The 19,473-nt window shown below is 43.8% G+C and overlaps 1 protein-coding gene across 1 annotated transcript in view; it reads left to right on the top strand.

The window, feature by feature from the left end:
* The window catches only part of slc8a2a (solute carrier family 8 member 2a), a 40,767-nt gene that overhangs the window by 18,441 nt on the left and 2,853 nt on the right, over positions 1-19,473 (top strand). Inside the window, exons 2-10 of the mRNA XM_079649820.1 lie at positions 5,811-6,199; positions 7,160-7,297; positions 8,276-8,503; positions 8,589-8,861; positions 9,530-9,964; positions 10,421-10,782; positions 12,626-12,729; positions 18,205-18,317; positions 19,163-19,262. Of these exons, the coding sequence (XP_079505946.1) occupies positions 5,861-6,199; positions 7,160-7,297; positions 8,276-8,503; positions 8,589-8,861; positions 9,530-9,964; positions 10,421-10,782; positions 12,626-12,729; positions 18,205-18,317; positions 19,163-19,262 (2,092 nt within the window). The 5' untranslated portion in view covers positions 5,811-5,860. The remainder of the gene's footprint in view (positions 1-5,810; positions 6,200-7,159; positions 7,298-8,275; positions 8,504-8,588; positions 8,862-9,529; positions 9,965-10,420; positions 10,783-12,625; positions 12,730-18,204; positions 18,318-19,162; positions 19,263-19,473) is intronic.

A 19,473-nucleotide genomic window follows, 5' to 3' on the forward strand; every position in this document is an offset into this window, starting at 1 on the left:
TGGTGACGAGCATTGTCCACCTCAAGACGGGTAACATGTAACCACACCTTGGAGCGCTTCTCTCCACCATCTCCTCCGTGTGTTGCTGCATGTAGCAGATGCGTGTGTGTAAACTGCCCCGCCCCCTTGCAAACAGACGGGGGAGAGAGAGATCTCTTCTGGATTGGAAAGATAGAAAATACACCGACCATAGACGCATTTGTTTGTCTTTTTGCATGTTAGAAACGAGTTGGCGACACTAAGACTAAGAGATAATGTTTGTGTAGCAATAATACATGACCTTTCTCTTTCTCAACTCGCTACTCGGAGGGAAGTCGCTGTCATATGCCTTGTGAACACTCCGATAATGCCTCTCCACGTTACCTTTCTTTGGCAGAGCGACGCTTGCTTTACAAATAAGGCAAATAACCTTTGAATGTGACATCACAAAAAAAGATTCTCCCTCCCATTCTGTGTGGAAGTGGTATGTCTTTAGCTTTTTGCTCGTTCCCGCACTCATTTTGTTGTTTGTCTCTCCCGGCACTTGACTGATTTTGTATCGCTTTGCATTCTGTGTTAACAGACTGGAAAGCAATAGGTCGCTTTTTCTGTCAATCAAGTCAACTCCTGAATTAAGTGGCAGGGAGGCCAAAGGAGGAGGGATCAAAACCTGTTTTGTCTATTTTAACGGAGCTGGATTTCTTTTAATTTATGAATGACTCGCGATCTACCAGCATTGTCGGTCGACCGCGGTCGACGTACTGGGCACCTCTGTATGCCAACTAAGTGCTCTAGTCTTTGCAATAGGATATCATGGTCGATAGTATCAAGTGCAGATATCCTCGTGGATTCATCTTCCTATTATACACACATGCATTTCCAAACATTTGGACTACCTATGTTACAAATGTATTATCTTTTCAATTTACACACGGCATCTATTGCACGTCTGTCCGTCCTGGGAGAGGGATCCCTCCTCTGTTGCTCTCCCTGAGGTTTCTCCCATTTTTCCCTTTAAACTGTGGGTTTTCTCCGGAAGTTTTTCCTTGTACGATGTGAGGGTCTAAGGACAGAGGGTGTCGTATTGTCATACTGATATTCTGTACAAACTGTGAAGTCCACTGAGACAAATGTAACATTTGTGATATTGGGCTATATAAATAAACATTGATTGATTGATATGTCTGTGGACAGATTATGTCACTGCTAAAACCTCTCAACTTTGTACAGTTGTGTGATTGGGATCAAAATAAAGGCAGAGTTTATAAATGAGTCTATTCCAATAAGATTGCCTGAAAATAGGGGGTTAGGAATTAGGAGAGCAGTAACTGGACAGTAGCAATGGTGTATTAGGGAGGCCAAATACCTTTAAATGTAATACAATACACATGTTAATTAAACAGACACTGAGCATGGCTGTTGTTGACCAGCCAGTTGCTGCTGCAATACTTTATCTCCCTCACCCTATAGTGCAATTAACAATAGATGATTCCTTGAGTAGACCTTAAAACTGTTACCTCTTCACATTTTGTTGTTAATGGTCAATTCAAATGTACAATTCTAACATATTTAACATATTGCACCTTTAAGCATGTATATGTGCAGTATGTTTACCATGTACACATTTTTTTATATTTGCCAATTAGTGCAAAGTCCAACTGAGTCATTAATGTTCAGATATTCAGTCATAAACTGGTGTATTAGACAAAATACCCAGTAGATGGTACTGGAAGAAAAAAGTCAGGATCATCAAACTGATGGACATTTATTCTGAGGGGGCAGACAGACAGACGGACACACAGACAGACACACAGACAGACAGATTGTCACGATCTGTCTGTGTTGTGTTTTGACTTGTCTAGATGTGTCTTTGGTTTTCTGTCTGCGTTGTGTCTTGTCTAGATCTGTCTTTGGTTTTCTGTCTGCGTTGTGTTTTGTCTTGTTTAGATCTGTCTGTGGTTCCCTGTCGTCAGTTTCCCTGGTGTCTAATTTACCCGATTGTGTTCACCTGGTGTCCCTGTGTTTTCTCCTCCCTCCTCACCTGTGTCTTGTTTGTATGATTAGTTTTGTGTGTTTTTAAGTTCTGGTTTTTCTGTTTGTCTTTGTCGGTTTGTATTGTGTAATGACTTGGTCTGCGGTGAGTGTTCTGTTCAGTCTTTAGCCGCGTTCACACCGGAGTACTTTTCCCACTTTAGTTCCGATATAGTTCCGAAATGTCGCGTTCACACCAAAAAGAGCCGGAACTAAAATGAGTTTATGAGAACCTTTTTACCCCCTTTTCCGTCCCTGCTAGAGAGCAGGGACTCTCATGCGGCTCTCATGTGAGAAAAGAGCTATATTTCTGATTGGCTGGGCGGATTGCAAACCACGCCCCGTAAAACTAAAAAAAAGTGTTGTGAAGCCACCATTTTATTAGCATTATTAGCATTAGCATTAGCCCAGCGCAGAAACGCAGAGAGACTAACTTATGGCAACACAAAATAAAACATGGGAGCGGTGGAGATGAGGAGGTGTCGGCGTTCTGGCGATTTACTCGGAAGGCTTCACTACTGAAGCCAGTCCCCAACAACCGGGGACATCCGGCCTGGGATTTTGGGCGGCAGTATACGCCGTGAAGTTGTTTGCGGCCTGCCAGTAAACCCAAAGCAGAAGAAGAAGAAGTGACGTCAGCGGCTTCATTTGCCTAATCCACCCCCAGGGACTTATTCCGGTGTGAACGCGATCTGTACTTAGTTCATCAGAACTAAAGAGTTCTAATGAATTAAGTTCTCATGAACCTTTGTGGGAAAAGTTTAGCCTTGAAATAAAGGAGTTACTTTTGTCACTTTAATCTGCATTTGGGTCCTGCTTCCTACACACACCGTAACATTACGAACCGACCAGAGATATGGGCCCAGCAGATCCGTTTGAGCAGGAACTATTGGATTATACCTTTTCTCTGTCTGACTGCGCTAATCAATGGATGGGAGCGGTCAGGGTTCAGCAGCGAGAGGCTGCTCTGGCAGATGCATGCAAGCTTACGATGAAGAATCAAGATTTGGTTAAATTCTTACCTGCCTGGCTTTTGGATTACCTCACGGTTTGTTTTCCCGATCCTGATAGACCCAGGTCTCCCAATTCCCTTTTTGATACCACACGCATCAGTGTGGTCCGTCTGGTGTCAGCTCCTGCTTCTCACCCAGTGTTTGCTCCAGAACCGGTCCCAGCAGCCATGGTTCCGGCTTCAGTACCGGCCCCAGTAGCCATGGTCCCGACTCCAGTTTCGGCTCCAGGACTGGCTTACCGGCCAACGCCAGCTCCCCGAATCCTATCGGCGTACCGGCCGACTCCAGCACCTCGTCTCCTGTTGGCTCTCCAGCCGACGCCAGCTCCCCGTGTCCTGTCGGCGTACCGACCGACTCAAGACCCTTCTCAAGTCCTCTCTCAAGTCCACTCTCAAGTCATCTCTCAAGTCATCTCTCAAGTCTCCTCTCGAGTTCCCTCTCAAGTCATCTCTCAAGTCCCCTCTCGAGTTCCCTCTCGAGTCATCTCTCGAGTCTCCTCTCCAGTTCCCTTTCAAGACTCCTCTCGACTTACCTCTCGAGTTCCCTCTCAGGTCACCTCTCGAGTTCCCTCTCAAGTCACCTCTCGAGTTCCCTCTCAAGTCATCTCTCGAGTTCCCTCACAAGTCCCCTCTCGAGTTCCCTCTCAAGTCATCTCTCGAGTCTCCTCTCGAGTCCCCTCTCGAGTTCCCTCTCGAGTCATCTCTCAAGTCTCCTCTCCAGTTCCCTCTCAAGTCTCCTCTCGAGTCACCTCTCGAGTTCCCTCTCAAGTCACCTCTCGAGTTCCCTCTCGAGTCCCCTCTCAAGTCTTTTCTCCAGTCTCCTCTCAAGTCTCCTCTCGAGTCCCCTCTCGAGTTACCTCTCGAGTCCCCTCTCGAGTTCCCTCTCGAGCACTCTCTCGAGTTTCCTCTCGAGTCCCCTCTCAAGTCACCTCTCAAGTTCCTTCTCAAGTCACCGCTCGAGTTCCCTCTCAAGTCTCCTCTCGAGTCTCCGTTCAAGTCCCCTCTCGAGATCCTTCTCAAGTCACCTCTCAAGTCAACTCTCAAGTTTCCTCTCGAGTTCCCTCTCAAGCCCTCTCTCGAGTCCCCACTCCATGTCCTGTCCCGTTGGGGGTCCTGCTGACTACTCTTCTGCCGGGGGTCCTGCCAACCCTATGTCCTGTGCCGTTGGAGGTTCCGCTGGGGTTCCTGCCAACCTTGTGTCCTGTCCCGTTGGAGGTCCCGCAGACTACTCTTCTGCCGGGGGTCCTGCCAACCCTATGTCCTGTCCCGTTGGGGGTCCCGCCAACTACTCTCCTGCCGGGGGTCCTGTCAACCCTATGTCCTGTCCCGTTGGGGGTCCCGCCAACTACTGTCCTGCCGGGGGTCCTGCCAACTCCATGTCCTGTCCCGTTGGGGGGCCCACTGACTACTCTTCTGCCGGGGGTCCTGCCAACCCTATGTCCTGTGCCGTTGGAGGTTCCGCTGGGGGTCCTGCCAACCCTGTGTCCTGTCCTGTTGGAGGTCCCGCAGACTACTCTTCTGCCGGGGGTCCTGCCAACCCTATGTCCTGTCACGTTGGGGGTCCACCCGTCAACTCTTCTCCCGAGGGTCCTGCCAACCCTATGTCCAGTCCCGTTGGGGGTCCCGCCGTCTACTCTTCTGCCGGGGGTCCTGCCAACCGTATGTCCAGTCCCGTTGGGGGTCCCGCCGTCTACTCTTCTACCGGGGGTCCTGCCAACCCTATGTCCTGTCTCGTTGGAGGTCCCACTGATGACTCTTCTGCTGGGGGTCCTGCCAACCCTGTGTTCTGTTCCGTTGGAGGCCCCGCCATCTCCTGTCCTGCCGAGGGTCCTGCCAACTCCTGGTCCTGTTCCGTTGGGGATCCTGCCGAGGCCTATCCCACCGGCTCCGGTTCCTGTTCGGCCGACACCGGGCTCTGCTCGGCCTCTGGAGCTGTCTGGTCTTCGCCCTCAAGCCCGGCCCCCTGAGAGCCGCAGTCTTCGCCCTCGAGCCTGGCCCTCTGAGAGCCGCAGTCTTCACCCTCGATCCCGGCCCCCTGAGAGCCGCGGTCTTCGCCCTCGAGCCCGGCCCCCTGTAAGCCGCATTCTTCTCCCTCGAGCCCGGCCCCCTGAGGGCCATGGCCTTTGCCCTCGAGCCCGGCCCCCTGAGGGCCGCGGTCTTCGCCCTCAAGCCCGGCCTCCTGACTTTCCCGGCCGCGGTCCTCGCCCTCATGCTCGGCCCCCTGACTTTTCCGGCCGCGGTCCTCGCCCTCATGCTTGGCCCCCTGAGTTCGCCCGAAGTAGCCTTCGCCCCTCCATAACCCCTACCTTGGACTCTGTCTTGCACCCGGGCCGTCCGCCAGAGTCCCCCTTCTCGGCTTCTGCCTTGCCCCCGGGCCGTCCGCCCGAGATTCAGTCTTTGTGAATAGTTTAACCTTGAAATAAAGGAGTTATTTTTGTCACTTTAATCTGCATTTGGGTCCTGCTTCCTACACACACCTTAACACAGACGGACGGACACACGGACACACGGACAGACAGGCAGGCAGGCAGGCAGACAGACAGACACAGACGGACAGACGGACAGACAGACAGACAGACAGAAACACAGACAGACATGCTGGTGAATTGGCTTAAAATCGAATAAACCTAGAAATAGACAATCGTTTGACGTTTCAAACGCGTTAAAGGGGAATCGAAGACATATTGAAAATATAATATTAACATACCTTCATTTGTTATTTAAATGTGTTATTCCCCTATGTATCTCTTTCTCCACAGTAACGATGTGCCTTCCTCTGTCCCCCCAGGAGAGTCCTCTGACACAGTGAACCCCAGGCCCCTCCGACTCAGGGATATCATGGGACCCCTCCCTGTACACTTCTCCCCGCTCCTCGCCCTTATACTCTCCTTCCTCCTGGCACACCCCTGCTCCTCCATCAGGCCTCAGGTTGTGGAGCGAGCGTCTTCCCCCGAGCAGCCTCAGCCCTCTGGTAACACCACGGGCAAACCTGTGTGTGCGGGCGAGGTGGTGTGTCGACCCGGGGTCCTGCTGCCGGTGTGGCTGCCTCTCAACCCTCCGCTGGGTGAGCAGGCGGGGAGAGCTATTGTCTACTTTGCGTGTCTCATGTACATCTTCTTAGGCGTGTCCATCATCGCAGATCGCTTCATGGCATCCATAGAAGTCATCACCTCCCAGGTATTATTAAACAATGTTGCCGCTAGTTTTTCGATAGTGAAGAGTGCTTTAGTCCCATTCTACTCTCTATGACTGTGACTGACCCAATAAGAATCAATTTCAATGTGCCCAAAGTGGTTCCTGGTAAGCAAGAGGAAAAAATCCAGTAACACCATTTAAAGGTTCTACAGTATACCGCATACAGTTATTCACATAAATTAAAACATAGATTAGTGTCTATTTCCCACTTTTCTCCCTGCAGTGTACTGGTGTTTCAGCAGCGGGCCGCCAATGGGCTGGCCCATAACTGTATATATACTGTATGCCTGACAGATAGAGATATGTGAAATGCCCTAAATCAAGAATTCATCCAGCAAGTGGGGATTTTGGCTTTAAGAAACTGATGGACAACTGGCTGTCGTATATAAGTTAACTATCCGTGGATAATCACTAAGATCATTTCAAGACTTTCACTCAGATTATAGTGGAGGGGATTTGGATACCAAGGAAACCTCTCATATATACAGATATTATGGTCCTGCACAAATCTGAAGGGGTATTGACCTTGTGAGGTGTTTACATAAAATAAAAAATAGTTAATCTTTGACACCAAAGTACATTCAACCTTAAGCTATTGTTATTAGGTGTTACAATGGGAACTAAAATGGAAAACAAGTTATAATATAATGATGGTTATAATGGATCTTTCTTTTAGGAGCTAAAGATCTATTACCACTTCATGATGTAACCGTCTAAAATCAACTCCACATCAAATGATCTAAGTTATATCTACCAGTACTCAAATTAAAATCATTAAATGGACACTCCTCTGAACTGCATAATACAGTACAAGATGTTTTAATGACTTTATGAATGTCATCATATTGTGGCACTAACGTTGATTCTAATAACAGGAATTGTTGAGTATGAATTCTGTTTGAATGGCATATTTGATATGTTAATAAACGTGTTTGATTGCAGGAGAAAGAGGTGACCATCACCAAAGCTAACGGGGAAACCACGGTGACCACTGTGAGGGTCTGGAACGAGACCGTGTCCAACCTCACTCTCATGGCCCTGGGCTCCTCGGCCCCTGAGATCCTCCTCTCTCTTATTGAGGTACACACCGCCGTTCACATCGCTGTTGTCTTTGAGTTTGTCTTTAAAAATATATGAAATGTCACTTTCTTACTAACATGAATGCATTGCTAAGAATAACACAACAAATCAATGACTTGTAGTTGTGTATTTTACATTTATCAATGAACAAATTAATACAATATGTAATACTGTTAGTGAATACAAATGAGAGTAAACTCAAGGCACAGTAATAAGTTCATTATTAGGGATTGCAACAACCAATGTGAAGAAAACATATTTCATATTTATTAGGGCTATCAACGTTAACACATTAACGCTTGCAATTATTCTTGAAAACTTCAATCAGATTACCAAAACGAGTGCAAGCTTTCTCCCGTAATCCCAGCACAGATTCTTTACCTGTGTGATTACATGGTAAAGAATGACTGAGGACATATCCCCGGTGTGATGAAAACTAAATAAAGCTTCCAGATGGAACTTTAGATGAAAGAAAAATTGTGAGCACTTTAACAAACAAGCTGTTACAGGCAAAGCTGAGATGTTATAATAAAGGTAATACACCCTCTTATTTATCTTAACAGTTTTTAATGCATTTCTTTATTGCATCACCACATGTGTATTTGTTTTATCCCCAAAATACAAGTAGATACCAGCATTTTCAACTTGTGATTATGAATGATTAATCACACATTCACAAGTTTACATTATTATTGTGATTAACTCAATAAAAAATGTTAACCCATTGACAGATTGATTTATTCCTGCTAATAAATAAATATTCTCTATACTGTCTCTAATATAGTTAATTTTCAGTTGTTTGTCATATTCTCAAAAAATGTAATATACATTTCAAAGTAGCCCTCTTTTATAATTATATTGTGTTGTTTTGGTTGTTTTAAGGGTATTGGGGATTCTGTTTCAGTTAGAATTAAAATAAGAAATGTTTGATATTGATCTATGTGACGTTCGTCTTTTTCTGTCCTTAAATGTTGACAGGTGATCGGGCACAACTTTGATGCAGGCGTGCTTGGGCCAAGCACCATAGTGGGCAGCGCTGCCTTCAACATGTTTGTGATCATCGGTATCTGTGTGTGGGTGATCCCGAACGGAGAGTCTCGCAAGATCAAACACCTGCGGGTGTTTTTTATCACGGCCTTCTGGAGTATTTTTGCCTACATTTGGCTCTACCTCATACTGGCTGTCATCTCACCTGGGATCGTGGAGGTTGGTTCAGATGAATATATATATAAATCAATTTCTAATAAATCAAGTTTGTAAACAGGTAATGCTCATTGTGCCTCTTTTGCAGGTGTGGGAGGCCATAGTCACACTGCTCTATTTTCCGGTGTGTGTGGTCTTGGCTTGGATCGCTGACCGTCGCCTACTCTTCTACAAATACATGCACAAGCGTTACCGCGCCGACAAGAGGCACGGCATTGTTGTGGAAATGGAAGGTGACCTTGAGCCCAAGGGCATTGACATGATCATGGATGGAAAGTTGTCGGACGGTGCTTCGTGTGCCGGAAACTCTTCCAGTGTCTCTGTGCAGACAGGCAATGAGCTGGACCAGAACAAAGACGAGGTGAGACACGTGGGAGAAACGCTGCTGGAGACACACATTGCTAGACTGGAGAGTAAATGGTGTAAAATCATAGATTTTGTCCTCTTTAATTTCAGGATGTGTTTTTGTATCGGTAATAGGTACAAAAAGTAATTCATAAAAAAGTAATAATAGCACCTTAATATACAAAATGGTTGTTTTCTTCATTTTAGCTTGGGAACATATTTTCTTTAAGTGGCGAGAATTATCCTGAAGTATTTTTAAAGGCTTTTAAAAGAAGGAAGACACTGTCAGGCCCACTAGTGTATCATGTTTTCTAACTTTTAAGATACTTAATTTGATTTTCAGGTTTCCTTTGAGCTAATACCAGCAGGGGTCTGAATGTCAGGACTGCAGACAATTAGGTGCTTCCAAAGTTTATCTTAATAAAAAGACCTGCTGTTCCTTAGTCTGCAAGAAGGAACGGCAGGTCTTTTCATAAGAAAATATTACCTCAAGAAACACCAATACTTTTGTCAATATAAACTAAGCCATCACAATCAGAATTCTACATTTTTCCCTGTAAACATTTGGTTTTGTGACAGATGCTCAATATAAATAAGAAAAAAGCTGAATAAAATACATATTATTATATTTTGCCAAACGTACCCCTTTCAAATAATTGTGCATTATTTCCCTCTCTTTGATAGGTGGTCCGCATCCTGAAGGACCTGAAGGAGAAGCACCCAGACAAAGACCTGGACCAGCTGATTGAGATGGCTAACTACTCGGCCCTGGTCCACCAGAAGAAGAGCCGCGCCTTCTACCGAGTCCAGGCCACGCGCCTGATGATTGGTGCCGGCAACGTATTAAGGAAACATGCTGCCGAACACTCACGGCGCAGCGCAGGCCAGGATGCTGACAAGGCCACATGCTCGCACATTTGTTTTGAAAGTGCACAGTTCCAGTGCACAGAGAACTGCGGCTCTCTGAGCATCGGGGTGATCCTTGAGGGGGGGACAGGCCAGAACACTTTCTATGTGGACTACTGTACAGAAAACGGCTCTGCTAATGCTGGGGCAGACTATGACTTCACTAAGGGAACACTGGTGTTTAAGCCAGGGGAAGGCCGCAAGGAAATCAAGGTGAGCAGGGGAAAAGGGGACTGTTTTTAAACGTTGTGTTCTTTTTGTCTTGCCTTTTTTACCCATGAAGAGTGACCAGAGGTGGGAGAAGAACTCAGATCTTGTACTTAACTAAAAGTAGAAATTATAGAGTGTAGAATACTTTGTTACATGGACAGTACAAGTAAATGTCCTGATTTCAAAATGTTACTTAAGTAAAAGGACAAAAGTATTAGCATCTAAATATACTTAAAGTACCAAAAGTAAAAGTACTTATCATGCAAATTGGTAATTTTAAGAATAATATATATATATATATGATATGTTCTGATTATAATTATTGATTAATTAAGGTGTTATCAAAGCTGGTAAAGATGCAGCTAGTTTTAAAGACGTTGTATACTGCATGTTAGCTTTCAAATGTATAAAGTGTATATACTTAAGTACAGTACAGTGACTATACTCTGTTCTCTCCAGGTGGGCATCTTGGACGATGACGTCTTTGAGGAGGACGAGCATTTCTTTGTGCGTCTTCAGAACCTGAGGTTAGAGGAAGGTGGAGGTGAAGGGACAGGAACTCCACCACAGGCCAGGCTGGTGGAGCCCCTGCAGGCCACCATCACTATCTTGGATGATGACCATGCTGGCATCTTCACCTTCGGCCAGCGCGTGCTGCGGGTCAGTGAGAGCACCGGCACGCTGAAAGTGACGGTGGTGAGGAACTCTGGCTCCAGGGGGACCGTCAGTGTGCCGTACCGTACGGAGGAAGGCAGTGCCAAGGCGGGGGTGGACTACGAGGAGGCCAGAGGAGAGGTGGAGTTCACCAATGAGCAGACCAGGTAAGGCCCAGTCAGAAGTGTTCACTCACATCAAAGCCCATTGGCTTCTCTGTGCCACAAATACATAGTTACATTTTTAAAAGCAAAATGATTTCCTAAACATTTAGTTCTGGTAGTTTTTAGACAGAAGCAAATGTGTTGAAGATCTGGTGCCCTGGTGAGTGTTTCAGGAAGTATGACAGTGTTTGTGAGATTGACTCAAAATGAACTATAGGATGTGAAGATGAAGAAACCCTTAACAAAATTCTGGTTTCCAACTTTGAATGAAACTGTAACTTGTTTGTTTTCATCTTTGTTTTATCAGACACTCGTTGAGATTAGATTAGGTTATCTTAAACATTCACAAGAACCCAAACAGCAAAACAGAGACAACACAACTAGATGGAGTTAAAAACCTGAGATAATGGAGCTGTTGAATCTCCCAGTGGACTGCAGGGCTCTAGTTAGAGAGTAGATTGCAGTTCCTCCCATTTAAAATGTGAAAATCTGAAACCAGTTCCGACAACATCACAGCATGCAGTACAGGTATCTAATGTTAAGTAGTTACTAGAAGTTGTACTGTTGTTACTAGATTCAAAGAAAGACAGAGATGTGAGGTCTTTTGGTTGCTTTAATGTAGGTATAGTTGGTTGTTTAGAATGAATTTTGCTGCATTTTCTGAAACTGAAATATGGTCTGACAGCCCCTGATACTTGGTCATTATGAACACAAACACATGAGGCAATGCCAAGAAAACTGCACACGGGGAGATCTATTTTGTTATTAGCTAAATGAAATCAAAAATAAATCAGATGTATTGATTCAGTTTCATCTGTGATAAATACCAGTAGACTAATCATTGTTTTAATCAGTGTTCTATTAGCTACAATAGACCAGGAGTGTTAAAAGGACTGCACCAAATCATCAATCAGTCCTAACAACATTCCATAGGCAAGTAGACGCCACCTGCACATTTATGGAAGGTTCATTTTTTGGAACTTAGATAAAAAAATACACACAAGTTGATAGGAGGAAAGATAAAAACGAATATATTCCCTCGATCGGTCCGAACCAGGTTATGTCTGCAGCATACGTCGACATGCTGATCTAGCCAGGCTAAAAGAGAACCTCGCTTACACATTAATCCGGCTTCACAGTACACCCCTCAGTAGTACTCGCGCACAGCTCGCTCAGTGCTTTTATATTGATACTACTTTAAACGATTAGTGCTTCTAAGGAAGGGGCACCTGACCCTCAGCGGAGGATTACCAGGAGGAGGAGGTCCTATTAGACCACTTGACACCTAAAGATAATCCCGTCCCTGATCAGGTGTGGGGAACCTCCAGTCAACCCATGTTAACTGACAGATCCTTTTCCCATTAAACTTTCAGGTTATATAAGCTTTGTTTGCACATGGTCTAATTGTACACTTAGTGAAAGACTCTGTTATGTAACATGGCCAATGAATGGATGCGTTACAGTCAAGTTAATTAGACTCCTGCGGGGACCATTAAGCTATATGTGTATTGATACTCTCCTTTCATTTTGTCAGGAATTCCTTTTTCATTTTCCTCAAATGAACTTAACAGACATTGGTTAACCAGGCTGTTGTTGTGCTACAAGTCATTATGTTCAGCGCCATTTCATTGGCACACTGAGGAGTAATAGCACACTATGTCTAAGCATGAATTATTTAAAGGCCCATTGTGATGAATTATTGAGCTCACTTCAATTTGTGATGTGATTTAGATAGTAGAGCAAATGTTAAAGATGTGGAGGTATTGTGTATCAACTGTATGCTTCGTAGTAGTTATGGCTTCTTTCTTTGAATAAAAAACATGTATGCATGCTTTCATATCTCCAGTCAGGTCTTACAGGTGCGCATTATAAATGTGGCGGAGTACGAGAAGCAGGAGAACTTCTTCATCGTGCTGGAGGACCCAAAATGGTTGAAGCGGGGCCTCTCTGGTAAATGTTACTAAAACTAAAATCTAAAATCTCATTATTCATTTATAAGGGACTAGTTTTAATCATGATAAGGTAATGCTGATTATGTCAAAGAGGAATTGTTCATTTCACACACAATAGATGGCAGTAATATTTCATATCGAGTGTCTAATTATACAACAGCAACACATGCGGCTGAATGTTTGGCACCTGCATCAGAGTAACTAACTGCATTTTAGATGTTCTCCGAGCACGCTAATGTACCCTGCCCTGATATTAGTGTTCTTATATTGTAATAAATCAGTGTCTGTCTTTCTTCACAGCCCTGCTGCTTAACCAGGGTAAGATAGCTTGGGTGTTAAAGGTGCAATGTGCAGCATTTATAAAAACCAGCATATTCAAATTAGCCAATAACCAAAAATCTCTTATTTTGTCTTAAAGGGGACTATGCAAAATCTGCTTTTTCATGTCCCTTCTCCATCAACATGTGTCCCCTCTGTGTAAAGAGATTCTGAAAGTTTCAGGAAAAAAGATTCTCTCTCTTTTTGTCCTGATCCATTTATATAAAAACCTGTCTGAAAATGAGCTGATCAGATTTTGGCCGCTTTATGATGTCACAAGGTTTTGTTGGGTTGTGTAACCCCCCCCACCACACCTTGTCACCTGAATCTCCTCCTAGAGCACCATTGAGTTATTTTTAACAAAATATCTCTCAGAGGGGTGTGGGGAAGGGCTCCTTATTTTTCATCTAACGTAACAGACAGAGAATCAGCACTTTTGAAACAGTGCTGAAACAGAGGGGATTATGGGATGCTGCCATAGCCGCATTCATACCGCAGGACTTTCCCTGGTACTTTGGTTCTTTAGTTCCGTTAGTACCAATAATGTTGCGTTCACACCGCCGGGATTACTCAGTACCGGGAACTCTTTTGGCCATTTTCAGTCCCTGCTAGAGAGGTGGTACGAACCTGGTGATAAAAGAGTGCCAATTTCTATTCTATTTCTATTGGCTTGGTGAATTGCAAACCACGCCCCTTTAGACTCTGAATTTTTTTTGTTAGGCAGCCATTTTTTTCCTCGCTGCAAAACCACATCCACACCTGAGCGAGTAGTTTTTTTGTACTTTAAAGCAGTTATGACCACACGTACTACAACACCGGAGCGGTGGAATGATGAGGAAGTGTCGTCGCTTCTGGCAATTTACTCTGAGGACGGGATGCAGCAGCTTCTACAGAAAGCAGTTCCCAACTCCAAATGTTTTGAGCGATGTTCGCAAAAGCTACTTGAGCGGCGTGATGCCGTTATTGTTATGTCTTGACTGTGCAATAAAACAAACTGGCGAAGCTTTATTTATTGTGTCCCACCCCAAATTTGCAGAATAGAAGAATGTGAGAGCAGACAGGTGTCGGTGGTTGAATTGATCTACAATGTTGCAACCTTGTGCAGCAATGGCAGGGGCAGAAACACAAGTCTTACACACATAAACACAAGTAATTTATCATGTCATTTGTTTTAGATAAATAAGGGAAAAACACCAAACAACGGTTAATGTCCTTTTCCAAAATCAGCCTGAGTGGGTAATATATAATAAATACATAAAGATAAAGTCCATTGTTATAATGGGGTATTTTATTTGTAAATTACCCTTATAACCCAGCCTCATGGTGCACATGATTCTTTGCTTGGACATTTTGTTGGTTTGAGTCATTTGAGCTCGGATTCTAGTAGGGAAATAAAGTAACACGTATCTTAGGAAGATATGAACTTCATCTTGGTGAAGTTGATGCTGAATTCACTATTTAGTAGATAATCATGTGACACTTTATCTTTGCACTACGGTCTGTCTGCTGAGCCTACCTATTATATATATATATAATGTACAGCGGGTGGGCTTTACACCCCCTCCCCCGTGTAGTTTTTCTTCTCTCGTTTTTTTTTGTACTCGCCGTGAAGTGGTTTTGCGGCCTGCCAGTAAACCCAGAGAAGAAGAAGACGAAGTGACGTCAGCGTAATCTTGCCTCAGGGAAAGTACTGCGGTGTGAATGCGATTGGCACTAGCCCCCTGGCGGATTCAGTGCCGTGGTACTTTAGTGCCGGCACTAAAGTACGGCAAGTCCTGCGGTGTGAAAGCGGCTAATGATCTGTTTGGTGTTTGGAACACTTCAGAGACATGTTTTGTATATATCTGAGACCTGTAATATATTGATGAAAAACAGTATAATAGGGGACCTTTAATGGAGTACTTTTAATAATATTAATCGGCAGTGAAGTTAGAGTGTGTTTCTTTAAATTAATTACATAAAACAACCACCCTTAAAAACAGCAGATCTCCTGGCCATACTTTTACACTTCCTAGCATTGTGTGTTGTGTTTGTTTAAAAGAGCAAAAACACGGTTTCATTCTTCCTCGACAAAAAGCAATGGGTTTTTCCCAATGCTTTTTGGAATAGTGCAGAAAGTAAGATCTGTGGCAAACACACCTTTATGATACTTTCAAGTTCTGTTCAGCAGGATAATGTAATCGTCTGAAGTATAAGGCAATGTTAAGCTATAAATGAACTACATGAAAGTGGGACTAAAGCACTCTTAGTCTGCTAAGCTAAGGGCGGACAAAGAGCACAGGTGGTTGGAGTAGGTCCTTCTACCGTTGCTGGCTCCAGCTGGTGATCAGGGGCCTGATTTATAAACGGTGCGTACGCTCAAAAGATGGCGTACACCAGTTTCTAAGCGATGTTTGCGATTTATAAAAAAACAACTTGACGGGAAAAGGTGCGGTCCTCCACGCAAACTCTGACCCATGCGTACGCACTACGCACAACAACGGAGGGACGAGAAACTGCTACACCGTTGGCAGAAGGAAGAATGGAGAGAAATATGTGGAAATAATACCATAAATATAATATTACCTCTCATTTATCATATATGAAGAATTGATTCGCAAAATATTATTGAAGCCAATCTTAAAATGATTAAACAAACGCCTGTTTGAGACTCCTCAGTGCACACAAAAACCTAACTTCATGGAGAAATAAATAAATACGGAAATGTTATTGAAAACCACCTTGAATATGTTGTGTTAATGTTAACACAACATATTCGAGGTGGTTTTCAATAACATTTCCGTATCATTTATAAATGATTCGATATGCAGAAGGACATAATTACGTCTAAACTGAGGCCGTTTTGCTTTTCTATAGGTTGTATAGATACGAGCATGGTTTTATATACTGTCATGTCTAATCAAGTTTTATGACGTTTGCTAAGACTTGATAAGTCGCTCATAAAACACAGGAGGTATGGAAACTAAGAACACCATATATTTAGTAGATTTGGCAGCTGATATTACACAACACATTTGTTTTATTTCATTTAACTGGTGGATATAGAGTTGCTGCGGGGGGGTGGTTAAGACGCACAGGCTGCAGTGGAAACGCTGCGCACAGCTGATTGACAGCTGGCAGTGGCACACAAACCACCAGATAGAAAAGTAAACATTAATTGACTCCACTCTGCAGGGATTCCCCGATCTTTCTTACAGTTTCTCATCAAGGGGGGGGGGGTCTCCTATCCCCGGCACAAACACTCTGACGCACTGCCTGAGGAAGGTTATGTGTGTATTGTGTCATTAACTTTTTCCGGACCACTTATTTATTTTGGTGACGACCCGACCTTCATGACAGGTCGTAGCATACTTGAAATAGTTGCTATGCAGCATGTGAACTCGCGATCCGTTTCTCAATCGCGACTGGATATTGGCTTCCAAGCCAATATTTCAAGGATGCTACGTCATCAAGTGGCGCAGCAGGACCGTTCCAATGTTCAGTATGCTTGGAATTCCACCGAGGCCGCATCCTTGGTTTGGGAGAAATTTCGAGGCTGCACATGGGTAGACTTCGGCCGTTTCTCAATCGCGAGGATCCTGGCTTGGTAGTCGCGTACTTCCAAGTCACTTCCTTCAGAAACGAAGCAAGTATGCTTCCAAGACACGGTTTCGGAAAACGAAGAAGAATGGAACAGACTAACAAGTGTGCCACTCTCTCTAACGGTTTCAACATAAACTGTACCGAAAATAAATACCTCACGATGTCTATCTAATTATGAACTTGCTTTACTTTCACGGAACACATCTTTGGTGATAACAAACAAATGTAACAAAGTAACATATTTACCGACATATGTTCTACGCCACTATACTTACATTTATTCTCCGCAAGGGTTTTTGAAATTAGTCAGTGCGCAAAGCATTGTGGGGATTTTAAGGACGCGAAGTCTAGCCATGTGCAGCCTCGAAATTACCCCCAAACCAAGGACACAGCCTCGGTGGAATTCCAAGTATGCTGGAGATTGGAACAGTCCTTCGGCGGCACTCGATGACGTAGCATCCTTGAAATATTGGCTTGGAATCTAGTTCCCTCGAGATTGAGAAACGGCCTTCGCGTCCTTCAAATCCCCACAATGCTTTGTGCACTGACCAATTTCCCTAAATCTGTGGCGGAAAATGTAAGGTGGGGCCTCTCATATGACGCACACCTGCACACTTGCTAGCCTAGTCCACTCTTCGTTTTCCGAATGCCAGGAAGGATTCTTGCCTAGCTTCTGAAGGAAGTGACTCGGAAGACATGTGCTACCAAGCAAGCGTACTCGCGATTGAGAAACGCCCAGGGCCTCGGTGTGAGATGTCTTTTTAGCTGTTCTGTCGTCATTTTCTGCGATCTTCTTCATGCAATCAGTCAAAATGAATATTAATACGGGGCGTTTCTTTGACTATTTATAGGCAAATATGAGCGTTACGTGAAGCCCGCAAAAGCTGCGCCGCATTTCGAGTTGATTGTGATTTATAAAGGGAAACCGGCGTAGGATGTGCCGCACGCACGTCCTATGCCGGTACGCAGTGTTTTATTTATCGGAAAATGTCTGTGCGTATTTATTTGCTTTGTCCTACGTAAGCAACCTTCCCACGTGAATCCTACGCAAGGCTTTATAAATGAGGCTCCAGAGCTTAAGTGCAATATTTACAAGGAGGTATGCATCGGAATTAAAAACAATTATTCCGATGGTTTACACTTTTCTGGTTTACACTTTTAAATGATCCCCTGAGCAGAAACTCACAGGCATAGCTAGCTGTCTATTTCACCTAACACGCTTAGCAATTCATATGCTTTGAGTCATAGATTGGACATTTTAGAGTTAAGTCAATGACTGAGGTGTGAGTCGGTGAAGATAATTGCCTAAATTCAGGGGTTAAATTCCTCTTGGCCACTCCAGTTCAACAGGAAGTTCACAATATCAGTGAAGCAAGACGTTCTGTAAATGCCACATGCAGCACCTTTACAAATGTTTGAAATTGTGTGTGAAGTGCGGAATGTATTTGTCTCTTAATGCTTGAGGTTTTGGCATGTGCCATTGGCTGAGGTTAAGGATATGTGTGTGTTTTCTAAATTACACAATAAATACAATAAACATACATTATACTTACATCTCTGTGCTCCCTGAAAGGCAACCCCAGCCCTGAGGAGGAGGAGGCCCGGAGAATATCTGAGATGGGCAAACCTATTTTAGGGGAGCACAGCCGGCTAGAGGTCGTCATAGAGGAGTCCTGTGAGTTTAAGGTGGGTGACCGGCTGAAAGGAGGCGTTACAATAGCAGTAAACCAACACTCTCTGTACAAATAGATCACTGAAAACAAGACGTACAAGTATATTTACATTTTTGTATACTGTTTCCCTAAATTGACCTAAGTTACTTACATTATATACATTCTTAATTTGAAGCAGTAGCATTAATATGAAAGGCTTTAACAAGTATAAGCACCAGAGGGATTGGGGTTTTAAATCTGTTATTTGTGTGTGTGTGTGTGTGTGTGTGTGTGTGTGTGTGTGTGTGTGTGTGTGTGTGTGTGTGTGTGTGTGTGTGTGTGTGTGTGTGTGTGTGTGTGTGTGTGTGCGCGTGCACGTGCGTGTGTGTGTGTGTGTGTATTGGCTAATTAACCACCTCATACCCTCTTACTCATCAGACTCCCAATGGAGTGCTAGACCAGGTACAGTTTCTGCCTGCATCCTGTGTGTCATTGGACTTATTAGTCATTTCTCATCTTGTTTTCAATTTTTGTATACTCTCATTATACTCTTAATGTTATCATATTAATAGATACCCTTTTTGAATTATCCACTTTTCATATGCTTTACAAGTATCTTGAGTTCAGATATTTGTTCATTCATGTGTTTCAATTGGTTTATGTTTTATTAAATTCAAAGTCAGTGATTTTGTGGGTATACTATTAATGTTAGAGTGTTCATATTTGCCATATTAGTTTTGCAATTCACAACAGGACCTTGTCTGCATCATTAGCCTCTGATATAAGCTTACTTTATTTCAGCATGTTGTTGATAATCCCACAAAGAAAATGATCTGTTTATATAAAGATGAAATACACATATTTTATGTGTTGTAACAGAACACAGTGGACAAACTTCTGAAGGACACAAATCTGGCTGTAGTGATCGGCACTCACTCATGGAGAGAGCAGTTCATTGGAGCACTCACAGTCAGTGCAGGTCAGTGGATATTTTATATTTGTTTTTTATTTCATCATTAAATGTACTGGTTAGGTTTGATTATTTTGTGTTTTAACGTTCCTGTCATTTTGTAAAAACATTCAATATCCTAATTCCTTTTCTTGTCGGAGTTAGACAAGAAGATTGATATCATTTTATCTCAGTCAGTTAAATATGGAACTACAAATAGCAGCAGATGAGCCTAGTTTGG

Source organism: Notothenia rossii, assembly GCF_949606895.1.
Source record: "Notothenia rossii genome assembly, chromosome: 9".
Taxonomy (NCBI): domain Eukaryota; kingdom Metazoa; phylum Chordata; class Actinopteri; order Perciformes; family Nototheniidae; genus Notothenia; species Notothenia rossii.